An 18223-nucleotide genomic window follows, 5' to 3' on the forward strand; every position below is an offset into this window, starting at 1 on the left:
TGTCATCGTTATTTAAAATCACACTTCTGTTGCTAGCATAAATTGGCCAACTGTGCTCTACTACAGGTTCTCATTACTTACTGTAATTAAAGCCAAATAACATTTAGAAAAATTTGACACATATTAGGAAATATTAAAAATGCATGTAAAACAATGTAGTTTGTAAAATTATATAGAATAATAATCAACTTACCTCTACAATTGTCTTCATGTGTTTTCTTATAAGTTCTTCTTCAAGTACCTAATTTCAAAAGTAAAATTAATAATAATATGAAATAATATTGTAACTAACTTGAATAAAATTCATTACAACTTCAACATGTACAATAGCAATTTTAAAATAACCAGCAACATGTTAAGTTATAACAATCCATCTAAGTCAGTGAGGTGTGCATGGAAGAAATTCCAGGAAATAAGAAGCATACTAATGAAAGGGAGTGGTGCAGAAATGGAAAGGTGTATGCTGCATGTGTGAGTAGTGTTAGAATTTATGGAAGTGAAACATGGGTAGTGAATATTACCCGAGAAGGCTGGAAAGAATGGTTCAGTGAATGAGTGGAGTATCAGAGAGAGGGAATAACTACAATAAATTTGCACGATGATGCACAGGATGTTGGCAACAGAGCAAGTGATAGAGGTTAAGAGAAATGTGACATGTTTTGAAGAGGTGTTTGGGTCATGTGCTGAAGGATGATGGAAATTAATGTGAAAGTAGAAAGGAAAATTAAGAGAGACAGTGAAGATAAATGCACTTGGTATTTTGTGCATCTCTCTCTCCCTCTCTTTTTATTTGTTTTATTTATTCTTCTGAGGTGCATGGCTTAGTGGTTAGGGTGCTAGGCTCATTCTTTTACTTGTTTCAGTCATTTGACTGTGGCCATGCTGGGGCACCGCCTTTAGTTAAGCAAATCAATCCCAGGACTTATTCTTTGTAAGCCTAGTACTTATTCTATCAGTCTGTTTTGCCGGACCGCTAAGTTAGAGGGTTGTAAACATGCCAACATTGGTTGTTAAGCGATGGTGGGGGAACAAACACAAACATATACGCATATATATACAACAGGCTTCTTTCAGTTTCCGTCTAATGTATATGTGTGGATATAAATCGAAATCAAACTAAATCTGTAGACTGGCACCCATGCCAACGTCTCTTCATTGAACATTAAACTCGGCTTGCGAAGGCCTGTTGGGACAAGCGAAAGCGAAATCGTGATGGCACCTGTACCAGTAAATCACTAAGAGCACCGTCCGAGCGTGATCGTTGCGAGAGCACCAACTGTCTGGCTTCCATGCCGGAGGCACGTAAATAGCACCATTCAAGCATGACCGTTACCAACGTCGCCTTCCTGGCACTTGAAAAGTGGCACGTGAAATACACCATTTCGAGCATGGCTGTTGCTAGTACCTCCTAACTGGCTTTCGTGCCAGTGGCACGTAAAAGCACCCACTACACTCTCGGAGCGGTTGGCATTAGGAAGGGCATCCAGCTGTAGAAACTCTGCCAAATCAGATTGGAGCCTGGTGTAGCCATCTGGTTCACCAGTCCTCAGTCAAATTGTCCAACCCATGCTAGCATGGAAAGCGGACGTTAAATGATGATGATGATGATGATGATGATGATGATGATGATGATGATGATGATGATGATGACAGGCTGAAGGTAATAGAAGAAATGAAAACAAAGGAGTTGAGGAATGTAATGGGTGAGGAAAAAAGTGGAAAAGAATGCCATGAGGCCACAAAGCTGGTATAACAGCAAAAACACTTGTTGTTTATAACACAACCTTTTGATTTAATATTGATATTTCAAAATGGATTTAAACTCTGTAACAAAAAAAAAAAAAAAAAAAGGACTTACAATCCTCGCCTCTGTAATCTATTGTAAAATTTACTTATGTAAATGGCAGCCCCACGATTGGCCATGAATGGGGAGTCAAAAATCAATCAAACCCAGTAATCAATATGGAAATGAATATAGCTACTCCTTTGAATGCTGAATGAATTGCAAACAACAATGGATGCAAGCTGTGCCATAGGACTTTGCTACTAAGAAACACTTAAAGATACATCAGGGAAAGACTTGTAAGAAGAGGACAGAGCAGTGTAGGTCTGATCATTAAATGCTACAGCAAAGAGCTCTTCCCAACTGGAAACTGCAAGTTATGAGACTGATGCATCAGATAGTGCTCATTAAAAACGGAGGGTTCTGTGGCCTGTTGCTACTGAAAAAGTAAGATATAAGGAGTTTGAGATAAAGGTATGTAAAGCTTTATAAAAAAAATGACAGGATCCATATGGTACCGGATTGGCAAAAGGAAAGAGTGGATCAAGCAAGAGGAACAGGAAAATGAAACAATTGAGGATGGAAAAGAACAGCCTAAGAAAGCAATGGGAATGTGCAGAGGAAGACAGAACACCTTGCCTCGTGCAGCTGTTTGAGGATTTAAAAAGAAAATGCTGTTTTGTGCAATGAAATATCAGATATGAGTGATGAAAAGAAAGCAAAAGGACTCGTGAACAGTTTCTGAAGAACTAATATAAGGTATGAAGAAGCTGTTCACTGAACCAAACAGCGACACTTTATCGTGCACAAAAGGAGAACTGGATGCTCATATCAAAGAAACCTACAGCAACCTGAATTGCAACAAGTCACTGCCACCTATTAATGGAATAAAGCATCTCTTAGAACCTGATGTCGAATTTCAAAATGGAGACATCAGGGAGAAAGAGGTGAATGAATTTGCGAAGAAAGTCGGAGCAAAGAGTTCCTTAAGAGGTGATGGTGTGTAAGTATTGCAATTATTTACAAAAGAAGCCTTTTGTTCTGCTCCAACAGCTTTGGTGTGAAGAAACTTTAGTAGAGGATTGGTGGAAGGTGGAAGGCATATACATGCCAAAGGAAGCCAATGCAGAGACTATAAAACAGTTTTAGCTGGTATCCTTATTGAATGTGAATGGCAAGATCTTTATGGGCATTTTCTCAAGAAGAACAGTGACATACCTACAGAATAATGGATATGTGGATGAATCTGTTCAAAAGGCTGGAATCCCTGGATGTGATGAGCATTGTTTTTCGATTTGGAAAGCAATCCAAGATGCCAAACAACACGTTTGAATGTGGTATGGCTTGATCTAGCTAAAGCATATGGCTTGGTGCCACACAAATTGCTGATGAGAGCTATGGACCACTTCCACATTCCAGAGAAAGTAACAAAATTAATGAGGATATATATGACAGTTTCAAGACGAAGTTTACAGCTGGTAGCTTTACAACAGACTGGCACTGCTTGGAGATTGGCATTGTTGCTGGCTGTGCAATATGTCATGTGGTTTATCCTAGTCATGGAGATGATTTTGAACTGACACTTCTGTCAATGGAAGAAGCAAATCATGCAGAGTGCTCTCTTGAAGCTAGACAAACTGATTATGTGGTTGAGGATGTGATTCAAGCAAAAAAAGTCATAGTCTGATATCTATTAGGGGAGTACAAATAAAAGAAAATTTACAATTGCAGGAGAATGCATTCCAACAGTCAAGGAAGAACCCGTTTAGAGATTAGGGTGTGTATACACTGGAACATTGTCAGATAGGAGTCACAGGATGCAGATCATGAAACAAGCAGAGGATGGACTTACAGCAACTGATGATTCAAAACTACCAGGGAAGTATAAAATATGGCGCCTGCAGTTTGTTTAATATCTGTGCCTTTCATGGCTACTTTTAATATACGAGGTGGCACTGCCACGGCTTCTAATCATTGAGCAAAAGTACAATGTGTTCAGTAGAAAGTAGCTAGGCCTACCTTGGATATTGAACAGCTCTACTCTTTATTGTAAAAGAGGCTCATTGCAGTTACCACTAATATCAATAATCGAAATTTATAAAGTAGGAAAGGTACAAATGGTGATGATGCTAAGAAAGTCAAAAGACATAGAAATCAGGCATAATCAACCTGATGTAAAAACAGCCAGGAAGTGGAAAGCAGAAGCAGAGACAGAGATATGGTGGGTGCCATGTAAATTGATTGGAAGGGAATTGGATCTGGCACAGATCTGTTGTTAGCAACAATGTCAAAGTAAAGGAAACAGAGAAGAGAGCTTCATTTGATTCAATGCTCTCAATAAGGACAAACAACAAGATGGGAGGAACACATAGTTGAGAGAAAAATAAGTTGAAATGAAATATGGAAGTAGACTATATCACATTTGAGTTTTCTGATTCTTTCATCTAACAATACCTTGCCTTCGTCTAAAATCTAGTAAGATGAAGCATATCAGAGAATGATAAATGCAAGTGCGGAAAAGTTGGAATATAGACTATGCTCTTTTTGAAAACTTCAAACTATAGTTAATTTCATTAAATACACCATCATGTCTTTGAGCTCTTGCAAATGTCATAGGAATACCATTGTGGCATATGGCATTTAAAACCTGATATAACTCATCCCCCTTTAACTCTAGCCATAGATAATTTCTTCTCCAGAAAACTGACCTTGATGGGATTTAAACAAGTGCAAGAGAGCAACAATAGAAACTGCAAGGCATCTATCCAATGCTCTAACAACTCTACCAATTTGCAGCCATAGCTTGTTATGAATATTTTCTAAAAAAATTTACATATGTGTATTCACAGGTCTTCTGATCAGAAAATTAATCTCATGTTTGTATATTTGACCTTTGGTCATCTTCAGATGCTATATTTTTACATATAAAGAAACTCCACCTCATAGTGACTTATGATTTTAACAGAGATTAATAAATTAATGCTCAAACTCTTTTACTGGTACAGCCTTTCAGCTGTGAGATTATCTTAGAAATATAAAAATACAATTGCATAGGCTTTATTTCAACAAATGTAAAGCTTACTGATGAAATTTCAGTCAACAAGAACTTTCATAATTATACAAGCATGGAAAGATGAAAAGAATATTATATACTCTCTTACCAGAGGATATAAATATTAAGTATTTGTTGCTGATACTCTACTGAAATAACATTAAATTAAGTCAGAGTTCAGAAGGGTCACCACTGGATAACAAATTTACATTTCTAATAAAAGTTATTTTATACCCCAATTAATGATCAATAGTATATTTTTATCAGCAAGAATACAAAGAGTGCCTGCAACTTAATGTAAAATAAGTATCAAAGGATTTCTTTTGGTTGTTTTGCTGCTTACAACTTTTTAGGTATAAACTGGCAAAAGATATACATGAATATACAATAGGCTTCTATAGTTTCTGTTTATCAAATTTCACTCATAAAGTATGGAGCAATTCAAGGCTATCGTAGAAAATACTTGCCAAATATGCCACACAGTAGTATCAAACCCCAAACCACATAATTGCAAAGGGAACTGCCTCAGTACATAGACTCACATATCCAAATGAGATCCTATAATTAAGAAATTCTTTTATTTTTAGAATTTTCACATATAGGTGCAGGTATGGCTGTGTGGTAGGAAGCTTGCTTTCCAACCACATGGTTTCAGTTCAGTCCCACATTGTATCACCTCATGCAAGTGTCTTCTGCTATAGGGCTGTGAACGGATTTGGTAGATGGAAACTGAAAGAAGCTTGTATATATGTGTGTGTCTTGGCAAATGAGACCAACAGAATAAGTATCAGGCTTAAAAAAAAAAAGTACTGAGGTTAATAAGTAAAAGATATGCAGGAAAACTTAAAGGAAGAAAAACAAGCAATAAAACTGCTACATTACTCACTTTTACAATAGGTTCTTCTGTTGATTTATCTAAATAATGAGTTGCTCTTTCTGCTTCCTCATTAATTCGAGCCTCTACTTTTTTAATATATACAGATGCACTATTTTCAGCCAAAAACTTTTGACTCTCCAGCTGAAAAAAAAATTTTTTTTTTTAAATGAGATAAATACACAGACTCGCACATGAATATCAAATATATTTTGTCAAATTCTACAGTGTGTTTTCAGAACCATTCTATATTGGGTGTGGAAAGAAATATGGATAAAAAAAAAAAAAACCAGAATAAAAGTACTTTCATTTTACTAATGGATAACCCCTGATTATAAATATAGTTTCCAATATTTTACAAATCTGAGTTCAACAAAAGAATTGAAAGAACTTAGCAAATAGTTACAAGAAAAATCTTACTTTATAAAATTCAGCTGACTGATCAAGGAATGGTATTTCAAAGTCTTCTTCATATACTGACCGAGACTCAATACCAAGGACCATAATCATCTGACAAGCATTTCTAACAGCACTCCTGAAAGTAGAAGGTTAATATACTTGACTTCATGTCATAGAGTAAAGGGACTAAAATGTTGGTATAATTTTCTATGAATTCTATGCAAAATTGATATGGTAAAGATTCATCATAATCATTGTTTAACATTTTACATGCTGGCATGGGTTGGACGGTTGAGGTATGGAGAGCCAGCAGCTGCATCAGGCTCTAATCTGATCAGGTAATGTTTCTACAGCTGGATACCCTTCCTAATGCCAACCACTCCGAGAGTGTAGTTGGTGCTTTTTACATGTCACCAGCAGAAGAGCCAGTCAGGCGGGCTTGGCATCAATCACGTTTGGATAGTGCATTTTACATTTCCCCACCACAGGAGCCAGTCAGCCAGACCTGGCATTGACCACGTTCGGATGGTGCTTTTTATGTGCCACCAGCACAGGAAGCCAGTCAGGGCACACTGGCATCGACCACGATCGGATGATGCCTTTTATGTGCCACTGGAAGGGGGGCTAGTCATGGGGCACTGGCCACAGCTGCGATTTTGGTTTTACTTGACTCAACAGGTTTTCTCAAGCATATCATGTTGCCCAACACATCAAGAGTACTCTTAAATGCGCTGGACACGCAACACTGGCATCGGCCATGGCTGCGATCTCACCTTAGTTGCCAAGTCTCCTCAATCAAAGCATATTTCCAAAGGTCTTGGTCTCCTGTCAGTGCCTGTGTAAGGCCCAATGTTCGAAGGTCATGCTTCGCCATCTCATCCTTATATGAGGAGACCCCCTTCGGTCATGACTGACCATGGGATTGCACCTAGAAAGTTACCCTCTGAGGCACAAGTTCAGGCAAGGTTGTTTATGGAAGGCCAGCAGTAGCCCATGCACACCAGCCTCCCCACTCCACACCACTGATGTTATCCAAGGGAAAGGCAAAGGCTGATACAGCTTGGCACCAGTGATGTTGCAACTCATTTCTACAGCTGAGTTAACTGGAGCAATGTGAAATAAAGTGTCTTGCTCAAGAACACAACAACCAGCCCAGTCTGGGAATCGAACTCACAACGATAAGATCGACGCTCTAACCACTGAGACATGCACCTTCACACATCATCACAAACCCAAACTGCATCTCATCTAAACTGACTCTCTCCCTAACTAGTATGAGATATGAAATAGAGAGTGAAGTGGAGGAATGAAAATAGATGTGAGATATACAGGGATATTGTATCCTCAGTTACATTATTTAGGCAGAATGGTACAGGAATTCTATATGCATACCATTCTGCCTAAATAATGAAAGTGAGGATACAATATCCCTGTATATCTCATGTCTATTTTCATTCCTCTACTTCACTCTCTGTTTCATATCTTATCTAGAATAACTATTGCTTAACCATTTTCTCACACCGTTTCCGATAAAGGGATATATAAAATATCCTGGAAACAGCTGTGAGACCCATTTATAAATGTTCTGAAATCTTTCACAGGCTTAGATTTTTATCTCATTCTGTAAATTTTTATTTATTTATATATTTATTTATATATATATATTGTGTGTGTGTGTGTGTGTGTGTGTGTGTGTGTGTGTGTGTGTGTGTGTGTGTATGTATACTCTTTTACTCGTTTCAGCTATGTGGCTGTGGTCATGCTGGAGCACCACCATGGTCTTTCTGACTTCCTCAGTCTGGGTGTTTCACATCACCACTCCTGTGTGTGCCTTTTCCCATTGGTACATTTGATTTATAATTGAATTTGATTTATAATTGAATTTGATTCCACAGCCCTCGTCTGTATCTCATGTCGGGCTGTCGGTTCATCTGGTATTGTGGAGAGGCGGATGTCTAATTCCTTTTTGAAGACATCTACTTCCACCTTATGCAAATTTCTTAATTTTTGTGGCAGGGCATTGAAAAGCTGTGGGTCTTTCAACCCTAGACTATTGCACTACCTGGTCCTGAATTTAGATGGAGTGGATGGTACATTTGGTACAATACAATGGCAGCCGGTTCTGGCATTTGTATAACACTCAATACCAAAGCTAGGTATTAGCCCTTCTAGGATTTCCCATATGTATATTATTGCGCACCTGTCACACCTTCGCTCAGCCTATCCCTATAGCTCATCCACTGCATTGTCTCAATCTTTTTAGTGTAGTGGCGTTGGACTGCTTCAAGCTCCGCTGTTAGTTTGGCACTATGTGGTGACCATAACTGGGAACAGTAGTCCAGGTGGCTAAGAACAAATGTTCTCCACAGGGTCAACATAATTTCTCGGTCTCTTGTCTTGAAGGCCCTCAGTATCCAATAACAGATAATTTAGTTCATAATATATCAAGATTATCTAACCTATCGGCAAATAATTTGGTTTTTGAGGATGAGGCAAAGTTTTATAACTTTGCCTTGTCTGAAGCAGGGTATAAAGATAAGGTGTATTACATTAATCCAGATTCTGTTTCCTCACCTCAAAGGCAGATGTTAATTGCAGCAAAGTTAATTATAACATTAATACTAATAATAATAATATTAACTTAGTAAGAAAGATCAAAGGTGGACCACAATGCCATGGTCGTGTATCTAACACTAACAAAGGTAGAGTAAAGTTTTTTTAAGAATAATAGTGTAAGTTATAATTCCAATAAAGAGGATAGTTTATGGTTCGTCATTCCATATGGGAAACAAATTAAATCAGACTTAGTGACATTATACAGGAATGTAGTTAGTAAAAATTTTCTTAAAAATTTGCATCACTATAAAGTTATTAATGTGCATAAGGTAGGATTTAGTTTTTCTAATACCAAAAATTTAACCCAAATTATCGCCACTCATAACTTAAAGCTATTCTATTCAAGATTCTATTAGTATAAATATAGATAACAATCTTAATACTCCAAGAGACACTGTTATAGATAATCTTCAAGTAAATAAGGATAATAATAATAGTACCAATTTTAATAATAACACCATTATAGTAATATCTGAAGTTAATCCTAAAAGAATTAGGTTCCTTAGTGCAAATGCAAAAACTAAGAATACTGTATATAGGTGTAATATTTTAACTAAAAAGAGGATTTGGAGTTATATCGGGACATCTTCACTTGAAATCTCGAAAAGAATTTCCAATCATTACTCGACCTTTAGAGATAGGAATAACCAAAATAGCACGGCGCTTAGTAGTTTAATTTGGCAATTGAAAGACCAGAAAAAAAGAGTACTCTCTGGAATGGTCAATTATAGGTAAGTCGTTTACGTACGACAACGGTAAAGATTGCCGTTCATTATGTAACTTGGAGTTATTTTTCATACTTTTTTCCAAGGGTGACCTAATTAACAAAATTATATTTAAGGCTTTCAGATGCTTGCATATGAATAGACATACATTTTCGTTCTATGAATAAGAATTATTAATATATTTTAGTTGGGTTAGGATTACTGCATAGCTTAACTTCACTTTAATTTGATTTTGCCTTAACCAAATACAGCAATATTATACTAAATGCGCTCAGATTTAATTTGATATAGTGTTATAATAGTGTGGGTTTTTTGCTCATAGTTGATTGTAGTTTCCCCTTTGTAAATGTGTTTTGTGTAGAAAATATTGTAAATTTCCTTAATTGCTGGTTATTTCCATATAATCCATCTATGATTTTTTATTAGGTTATTGTAAATCTTAGGTCCAGTTTTTAAAGGGCTTATATCTGAATATAAATCAATTTAATTCATTTATCCATTTAATAACTTATATTCTATAATCTTATATTATTTTTATTGCGTATCCTTTATTGGCTTTTAGTAGATTATAAGCTTCGTTTTTTAATTTTCTATTTGAATTAACATCATATTGCAATATGATCTAACTTTTTCTGAAGAATTTTGTTTCCCTAATAACACACATATATATATATGTGTATATATGTGTGTGTGTGTATATATATATATGTATATATATATATATGTATGGATATGTGTCATATATATATATCTATATATATATATATATATATATATATATCATCATCATCATCGTTTAACGTCCGCTTTCCATGCTAGCATGGGTTGGGCGATTTGACTGAGGACTGGTGAAACCGGATGGCAACACCGGGCTCCAATCTAATTTGGCAGAGTTTTTACAGCTGAATGCCCTACCTAACGCCAACCACTCAGAGAGTGTAGTGGGTGCTTTTATGTGTCACCCGCACGAAAACGGCCACACTCGAAATGGTGTCTTTTATGTGCCACCCGCACAAGAGCCAGTTCAGGGGCACTGGCAACGATCTCGCTCGAAAACCCTACAAGGCCAGTCAGGCGGTACTGGCAACGGTCAGGCTCAGGATGGTACATCTTATGTGCCACCTGCACAAGAGCCAGTCCAGGGGCCCTGGCAACGATCTCACTTGGCTTGCCGGGTCTTCTCACGCACAGCACATTTCCAAAGGTCTCAGTCAGTAGTCATCGCCTCGGTGAGGCCCAATGTTCGAAGGTCTTGCCTCACCACCTCAGCCCAGGTCTTCCTGGGCCTACCTCTTCCACGGGTTCCCTCAACTGTTAGGGAGTGGCACTTTTTCACGCAGCTATCCTCATTCATTCTCACCACATGTCCAAACCAGCGCAATCGTCTCCCCTGCACACCACTACTGATGCTTCTTATGTTCAGCTTTTCTCTCAAGATACTTACACTCTGACAGGTATGCACATTTACATTACACATCCAGTGGAGAATACTGGCTTCATTCCTTGCGAGCTTACGCATGTCCTCAGCAGTCACAGCCCATGTTTCACTGCCATGTAGCATGGTTGTTCGTACACATGCGTCCTACAGTCTGCCTTTTACTCTGAGTGAGAGTCCCTTTGTCGCCAGCAGAGGTAAGAGCTCTCTAAACTTGGCCCAAGCTATTCTTATTCTAGCAGTTACACTTTCAGCGCACCCACCCCCACTACTAACTTGGTCACCCAGATAGCGGAAGCTATCGACTACCTCTAGTTTTTCTCCCTGGAATGAGATAGAAGTTGTTTCCTGTTTGTTTACAGTCTTTATTGCACCTGAACATCTGCCACATACAAAAACTAACTTCGTAGTTAATCTGCCTTTGATATTGCTGCACCTCTTATGTGTCCATAGCTTGCACCGGGTACATCTTATAGAGTTACTACCTACTCCTTTACTGCATACTGAGCAGGGCCATCTACCTGAAGGGGTTTGTGTTTTATCTACCTTCCTACTTATTAGGATTTTGGTTTTTGCTAAGTTGACTCTAAGGCCCTTCGATTCTAGTCCTTGCTTCCACACCTTAAACTTCTCCTCTAGTTCTGATAGTGACTGCGCAATTAGTGCAAGGTCATCAGCATAGAGGAGCTCCCAGGGGCAACCTGTCTTGAATTCCTCTGTGATTGCCTGGAGGACTATGATAAATAGGAGGGGGCTGAGGACGGAACCTTGGTGGACCCCTACCTCTACTCGGAATTCATTACTGTACTCATTTCCAACCCTCACCTTACTGACAGCATCTCTGTACATGGCTCGCACAGCTCTCACTAACCATTCTTCTATCCCAAGTTTCCTCATTGACCACCAGATAAGGGATCGGGGGACCCTGTCAAAGGCTTTCTCCATGTCAAAGAAAGCCAGGTAGAGAGGTTTATCTTTGGCTAGGTATTTCTCCTGCAGCTGTCTTACTAGAAATATGGCATCAGTGGTGCTTTTACCTGGCACGAACCCAAACTGCATCTCATCTAAATTGATTCGCTCCCTAATTAGTTGGGCTATGACCCTCTCCGTAACTTTCATAACCTGATCTAACAGCTTGATGCCTCTGTAATTATTAGTATCTAAAGCGTCACCTTTACCTTTGTAGCAGTTTACTATGGTGCTGCTACACCAGTCATTGGGTATGACTCCTTCGTGTATCACCTGGTTCGTAATACGGGTGACTAGGCTGTAGCCAACACTGCCAGATATTTTGAGCATCTCTGCAGTGATTCCTGATGGGCTGGGGGCTTTCCCTGTCTTCATACTCTTAATTGCTTTATCTACCCTGGTACTGTCAACTTGGATAGCTGGTCCCTCTGTTGGGTTGACATACGGCAGGCTCTCTTTCTCCCATTCATTCTCTTTATTAAGCAATCTATCGTAGTGGCATCGCCAGACCTCTTTCTTTGCAGCCTCATTTAGTGCAAGCGTACCATCATCCATGCGAACACATTTCTCTCCTACAACATCACTATTCTCTCTCCTACACTGTCTTGCAACACGAAATACCTCGAGTCTTTGGTCCTAATGGCACAGAACATTGGCAAATCTTTTCTTATCTGCTTCCCCTCTGGCTAAATAAACCTGTCGCCTAGCTTCCCTTCTGGCAGATTGGTACAATTCCCTGCTACCACCGTTCTTCCAGTCCTTCCAAGCCCGTTTCTTTTGTCTAATAGCCCCGTCTACATCCTTGTTCCACCACCACGTTACTCTGGGTCGAGAGGGGACTTTACACCAGCCACAGATCTGGTTTGTGGCTCTCAACAGGTTGTCCCGCAGAAATCTCCAATTGTCTTACACGTTGTATGATGCTATATCCCCTTCTATTTCGTCAAATGCTTCAAGTAACTTGTCTCTAAGTCTCTGTCCATTTGCAGGGTCTTTAAGTTTCCATACCCTTTTCCTCCAAGCCGGTCTACTTCTGGGCACCCATATTGCCTTGATCTCGAAGTCGCTAACTACTAATCTGTGTTGGGGTGTACATTCTTCACCAGGGAGAGTTTTGGCATTTATAAGCCTCCCTCTTTTTCTAGTTCTGGCGAGGATGTAGTCGATTTGGCTAGAGTGTCTGCCGGATTGGTAGGTGACTAGATGACAGGCAGGTTTCCTGAAGTTGGTATTGCAAACCATAAGATCGGTTGCATCACAGAACTCCAGCAGTCTGGTTCCCTCCTCGTTGCGGGAACCGAAGCCATAGCCTCCATGTATGCCATGGAAGCCTCCAGCACGACGTCAGACATGACCATTGAAGTCACCAGCCACAAAGAGAAGGTCTCTGTCTCTTGTCGACGAGGTAGTTTGCAAGAGGGTGTCATAGAATTGGTCTTTCAGCCCATCCGGGAGCCCCGGTTGATGGGCATAGGCTGAGATGACAGTAGCTAGCCTATGATGAAGCACTAGTCTAATTTTAAGTACTCTGTCACATACTCTAACTACCTCGATTACCTTATCAACCCATTTCTCTGCTAGAAGTATTCCTACGCCCCCGACTCCGTCAGTATTCCCTGTCCAGAAAAACTTGTACCTGTGTTCTTTGCCTGTGAGGAACCTCGCAGAACCTCCTCTCCATCTTACTTCTTGGATGCAGTACAGATCTACGTGACGCCGTTCAAGCACCTCAACAATCTCACCAGACCTACCTTTCAGCATGCCGACGTTGAGAGTGCTAATCCTGACAGTGTGAGAAGAGTGGGAGTCAGAGGAGTGGGCCCGTGTGACCCTGGGATGGGGATAAGCAGTGTCGTGAACCTGAAAAGAAAGCTTGCATTTGGCAGAGTTCATAAACAAAAACAATACATACAACCTTCATATACTACCCAATCTTTATGCGCTATAAGGTCGATAAGAGGGGGGGTATAAGGTCACAGGCAGTGTTCGCGGAAGATGATCTAAAAAGAGACTTCCGGTACTGGTGGAGGGGGTGGGAGGGCGGGCGTACCATGGGCTAATGGAGCTTCGTCGTGGGTTCTATTAGCATAGAGATTCCAATACGAAATTGTGGTGGAGTTGGAAAGCGAGCTGGTTATATGTTTGGGTTCGCGCGTGAGTCGAAGAGGAAATGGTGGAAGAAGTGGTGATTCAGAGAGAGAGAGAGATAGAATACAATAGGGAGAGAGAGGGAGAGGGAGAACCGGCAGCAGTACATCATGCTGGTCAAATTCGTTAGGTTTTTAGAAAAAAGTTGAAAGAAACACAGCAGTGTGATTAAATGTTTAAATCGGTAACAGAAATAAGAGTTAAAAATCGTAATTTTTAAAGGGGGTTAGAGACAAATTTCAGTCAGGTTTGGACTAAGGAGCAAAACTACAACAAGTAGAGGGGAAGACGATAGATCGCGTGAGATAGAGAAAAAATACATAAATAATCATGAATTCAAGACATAAATGTATAGTTAGAGAAAACGAAGTGGGGTGGTGGAAGGGGAGCACATCAGAAGGGATAATATATGAAAAATAGGAATGACTTAGCTATTGTTCATGTCTTGGTGGTTGGCGTTAGGAAGGGCATCCAGCTGTAGAAACTCTGCCAAATAAGATTGGAGCCTGGTGTAACCACCTGGTTCACCAGTCCTCAGTCAAATCATTCAACCTATGCTAGCATGGAAAGCGAACGTTAAACGATGATGATATATAGATATGTTTGTGTATGTATTTATGTGTGTATATATTTGTATATTTGTTTGTAGGTGTATGTGGATGTATGTATATATGTATATATTTGTATGTTTGTGTGTGTGTGTATATGTATATGTAAGTAGTTGTATGCTAGCATGGAAAGCGGACGTTAAACGATGATGATGATGATGATATATAGATATGTTTGTCCAGTTTTTAAAGGGTTTATATCTGAATATAAATCAATTTAATTCATTTATCCATTTAATAACATATATTCTATAATCTTATATTATTTTTGATTGTGTATCCTTTATTGGCTTTTAGTAGATTATAAGCTTCGTTTTTTTAATTTTCTATTTGAATTAACATCATATTGCAATATGATCTAATTTTTTCTGAAGAATTTTGTTTCCCTAATAACACACATATATGTGTGTATATATATATGTGTACGGATATATGTATATTTATATATATATATATATATATATATATATATATATATATATATATATATATATATATATATTTTTTTTTTTAAGGTTTCAGCTTAGAGCTGCGGCCATGCTGATGCACCACCGTGTTGCTACACTGTTATTACAGGGAGCCTCTTACAATATGTGGCACTTGGTGAAGACTGGAGTTTGATTTAGCAACCCTCATTTGCACCTCCTGCTGCGAGGTAGGTTCATCTGGGACTCTCGATAGGAAGAGGTCCAGCTTTGATTTAAAAACTCCTAGATCTACTTTGTGCAGATTTCTCAATCTCTTTGGGAGAATATTAAAAAGCTGTGGGCCCCTGAATCCCAAGCCTTTGCAGTAACTGGTCCTGAAGCACGATGGCATTGCTGGGATCTTTGGCACTATGCAGTGTCCTCCCGTTCTGGCATTGGTGTAGCTTTCAATGCCAAAATTTGGCACAATTCCTTCCAGGATCTTCCAGATGTATATTACTGCATATATATATATATATATAAATAAAAATATAAATGTATAAATATATATATATATATAAATATATATATATATATAAATATATATATATATAAATATATATATATATAAATATATATATATATAAATATATATATATAAATATATATATATATATAAATATATATATATAAATATATATATATATATAAATATATATATATATATAAATATATATATATAAATATATATATATAAATATATGAATATAAATATATATATATAAATATATATATATAAATATATGAATATAAATATATATATATAAATATATCATCATCATCATCATCATCGTTTAATGTCCGCTTTCCATGCTAGCATGGGTTGGACGATTTGACTGAGGACTGGTGAAACCGGATGGCAACACCATGCTCCAGTCTGATTTGGCAGAGTTTCTACAGCTGGATGCCCTTCCTAACGCCAACCACGAAAACGGCTACGCTCGAAATGGTGTCTTTTATGTGCCACCTGCACAAGCCAGTCCAGGGGCACTGGCAACGATCTCGCTCGAAAATCCTACAGGAGCCAGTCAGGCGGTACTGGCAACGGTCACGCTCAAAATGGTGCATCTCGTGTGCCACCCGCACAAGAACCAGTCCAGGGGCACTGGCAACGATCTTACTTGGCTTGCCGGGTCTTCTCACGCACAGCACATTTCCAAAGGTCTCGGTCAGTAGTCATCGCCTCGGTGAGGCCCAATGTACGAAGGTCTTGCCTCACCACCTCAGCCCAGGTCTTCCTGGGCCTACCTCTTCCACGGGTTCCCTTAACTGTTAGGGTGTGGCACTTTTTCACGCATCTATCCTCCTCCATTCTCATCACATGTCCATACCAGCGCAATCGTCTCTCTTGCACGCCACAACTGATGCTTCTAATGTTCAGCTTTTCTCTCAAGATACTTACACTCTGACGGGTATTCACATTGACATTACACATCCAACGGAGCATACTGGCTTCATTCCTTGCGAGCTTACGTATGTCCTCAGCAGTTACAGCCCATGTTTCACTGCCATGTAGCATGGTTGTTCGTACGCATGCGTCATACAGTCTGCCTTTTACTCTGAGTGAGAGTCCCTTTGTCGCCAGCAGGGGTAAGAGCTCTCTAAACTTTTCCCAGGCTATTCTTATTTTAGCAGCTACACTTTCAGCGCACCCACCCCCACTACTAACTTGGTCGCCCAGATAGCGGAAGCTATCGACTACCTCTAGTTTTTCACCCTGGAATGAGATAGAAGTTGTTTCCTGTTTGTTTGCAGTCTTTATTGCACCTGAACATCTGCCACAAACAAAAACTAACTTGCTAGTTAACCTGCCTTTGATGTTGCTGCACCTCTTATGTGTCCATAGCTTGCACCGGGTACATCTTATAGAGTTACTACCTACTCCTTTTCTACATACTGAGCAGGGCCATCTACCTGAAGGGGTTTGTGTTTTATCTACCTTCCTACTTATTAGGATTTTGGTTTTAGCTAGGTTGACTCTGAGGCCCTTCAATTCTAGACCTTGCTTCCACACCTGAAACTTCTCCTCTAGTTCTGATAGTGACTCCGCAATTAGGGCAAGGTCATCAGCATAGAGGAGCTCCCAGGGGCAACCTGTCTTGAACTCCTCTGTGATTGCCTGGAGGACTATGGTATATAAGAGGGGGCTGAGGACGGAACCTTGGTGGACCCCTACCTCTACCCGGAATTCATTGCTGTACTCATTTCAAACCCTCACCTTACTGGCAGCATCTCTGTACATGGCTCGCACAGCTCTCACTAACCATTCTTCTATCCCAAGTTTCCTCATTGACCACCAGATAAGGGATCGGGGGACCCTGTCAAAGGCTTTCTCCATGTCAACGAAAGCCAGGTAGAGAGGTTTATCCTTAGCTTGGTATTTCTCCTGCAACTGTCTCACTAGAAATAAGGCATCAGAAGTGCTTTTACCTGGCACGAACCCAAACTGCATCTAATCTAAATTGATTCGCTCCCTAATTAGTTGGGCTATGACCCTCTCTGTAACTTTCATAACCTGATCTAACAGCTTGATGCCTCTGTAATTATTTGTATCTAAAGCGTCACCTTACCTTTGTAGCAGTTGACTATATATATATAAATATATATATATATATATATATATATATATATATATAAATATATATATATATAAATATATATATATATATAAATATATATATAAATATATATAAATATATATATATATAAATATATATATATATAAATATATATATAAATATATATATATATATATATATATATATATATATAAATATATATATAAAATATATATATATATATATAAATATATATATATATATAAATATATATATAAATATATATATATATAAAATATATATATAAATATATATATATATAAATATATATATAAATATATATATATATAAATATATATATAAATATATATATATATATAAATATATATATATATAAATATATATATATATAAATATATATATATATAAATATATATATATATAAATATATATATATATAAATATATATATATATAAATATATATATATATAAATATATATATATATAAATATATATATATATAAATATATATATATATATAAATATATATATATATATAAATATATATATATATATAAATATATATAT

The 18223-nt window shown here is 38.1% G+C and overlaps 1 protein-coding gene across 1 annotated transcript in view; it reads right to left on the bottom strand.

Moving 5' to 3' along the window:
• The window catches only part of LOC106881211 (cullin-3), a 129185-nt gene that overhangs the window by 99573 nt on the left and 11389 nt on the right, over window positions 1-18223 (bottom strand). The window contains exons 2-4 of the mRNA XM_089366686.1: window positions 6130-6381; window positions 5722-5853; window positions 194-241 (exon numbers count right to left, since the gene is read on the bottom strand). Of these exons, the coding sequence (XP_089222812.1) occupies window positions 194-241; window positions 5722-5853; window positions 6130-6219 (270 nt within the window). The 5' untranslated portion in view covers window positions 6220-6381. The remainder of the gene's footprint in view (window positions 1-193; window positions 242-5721; window positions 5854-6129; window positions 6382-18223) is intronic.

The sequence above is a fragment of the Octopus bimaculoides genome, chromosome 19 (genome assembly GCF_046866305.1).
Source record: "Octopus bimaculoides isolate indiv1 chromosome 19, ASM4686630v1, whole genome shotgun sequence".
Taxonomy (NCBI): domain Eukaryota; kingdom Metazoa; phylum Mollusca; class Cephalopoda; order Octopoda; family Octopodidae; genus Octopus; species Octopus bimaculoides.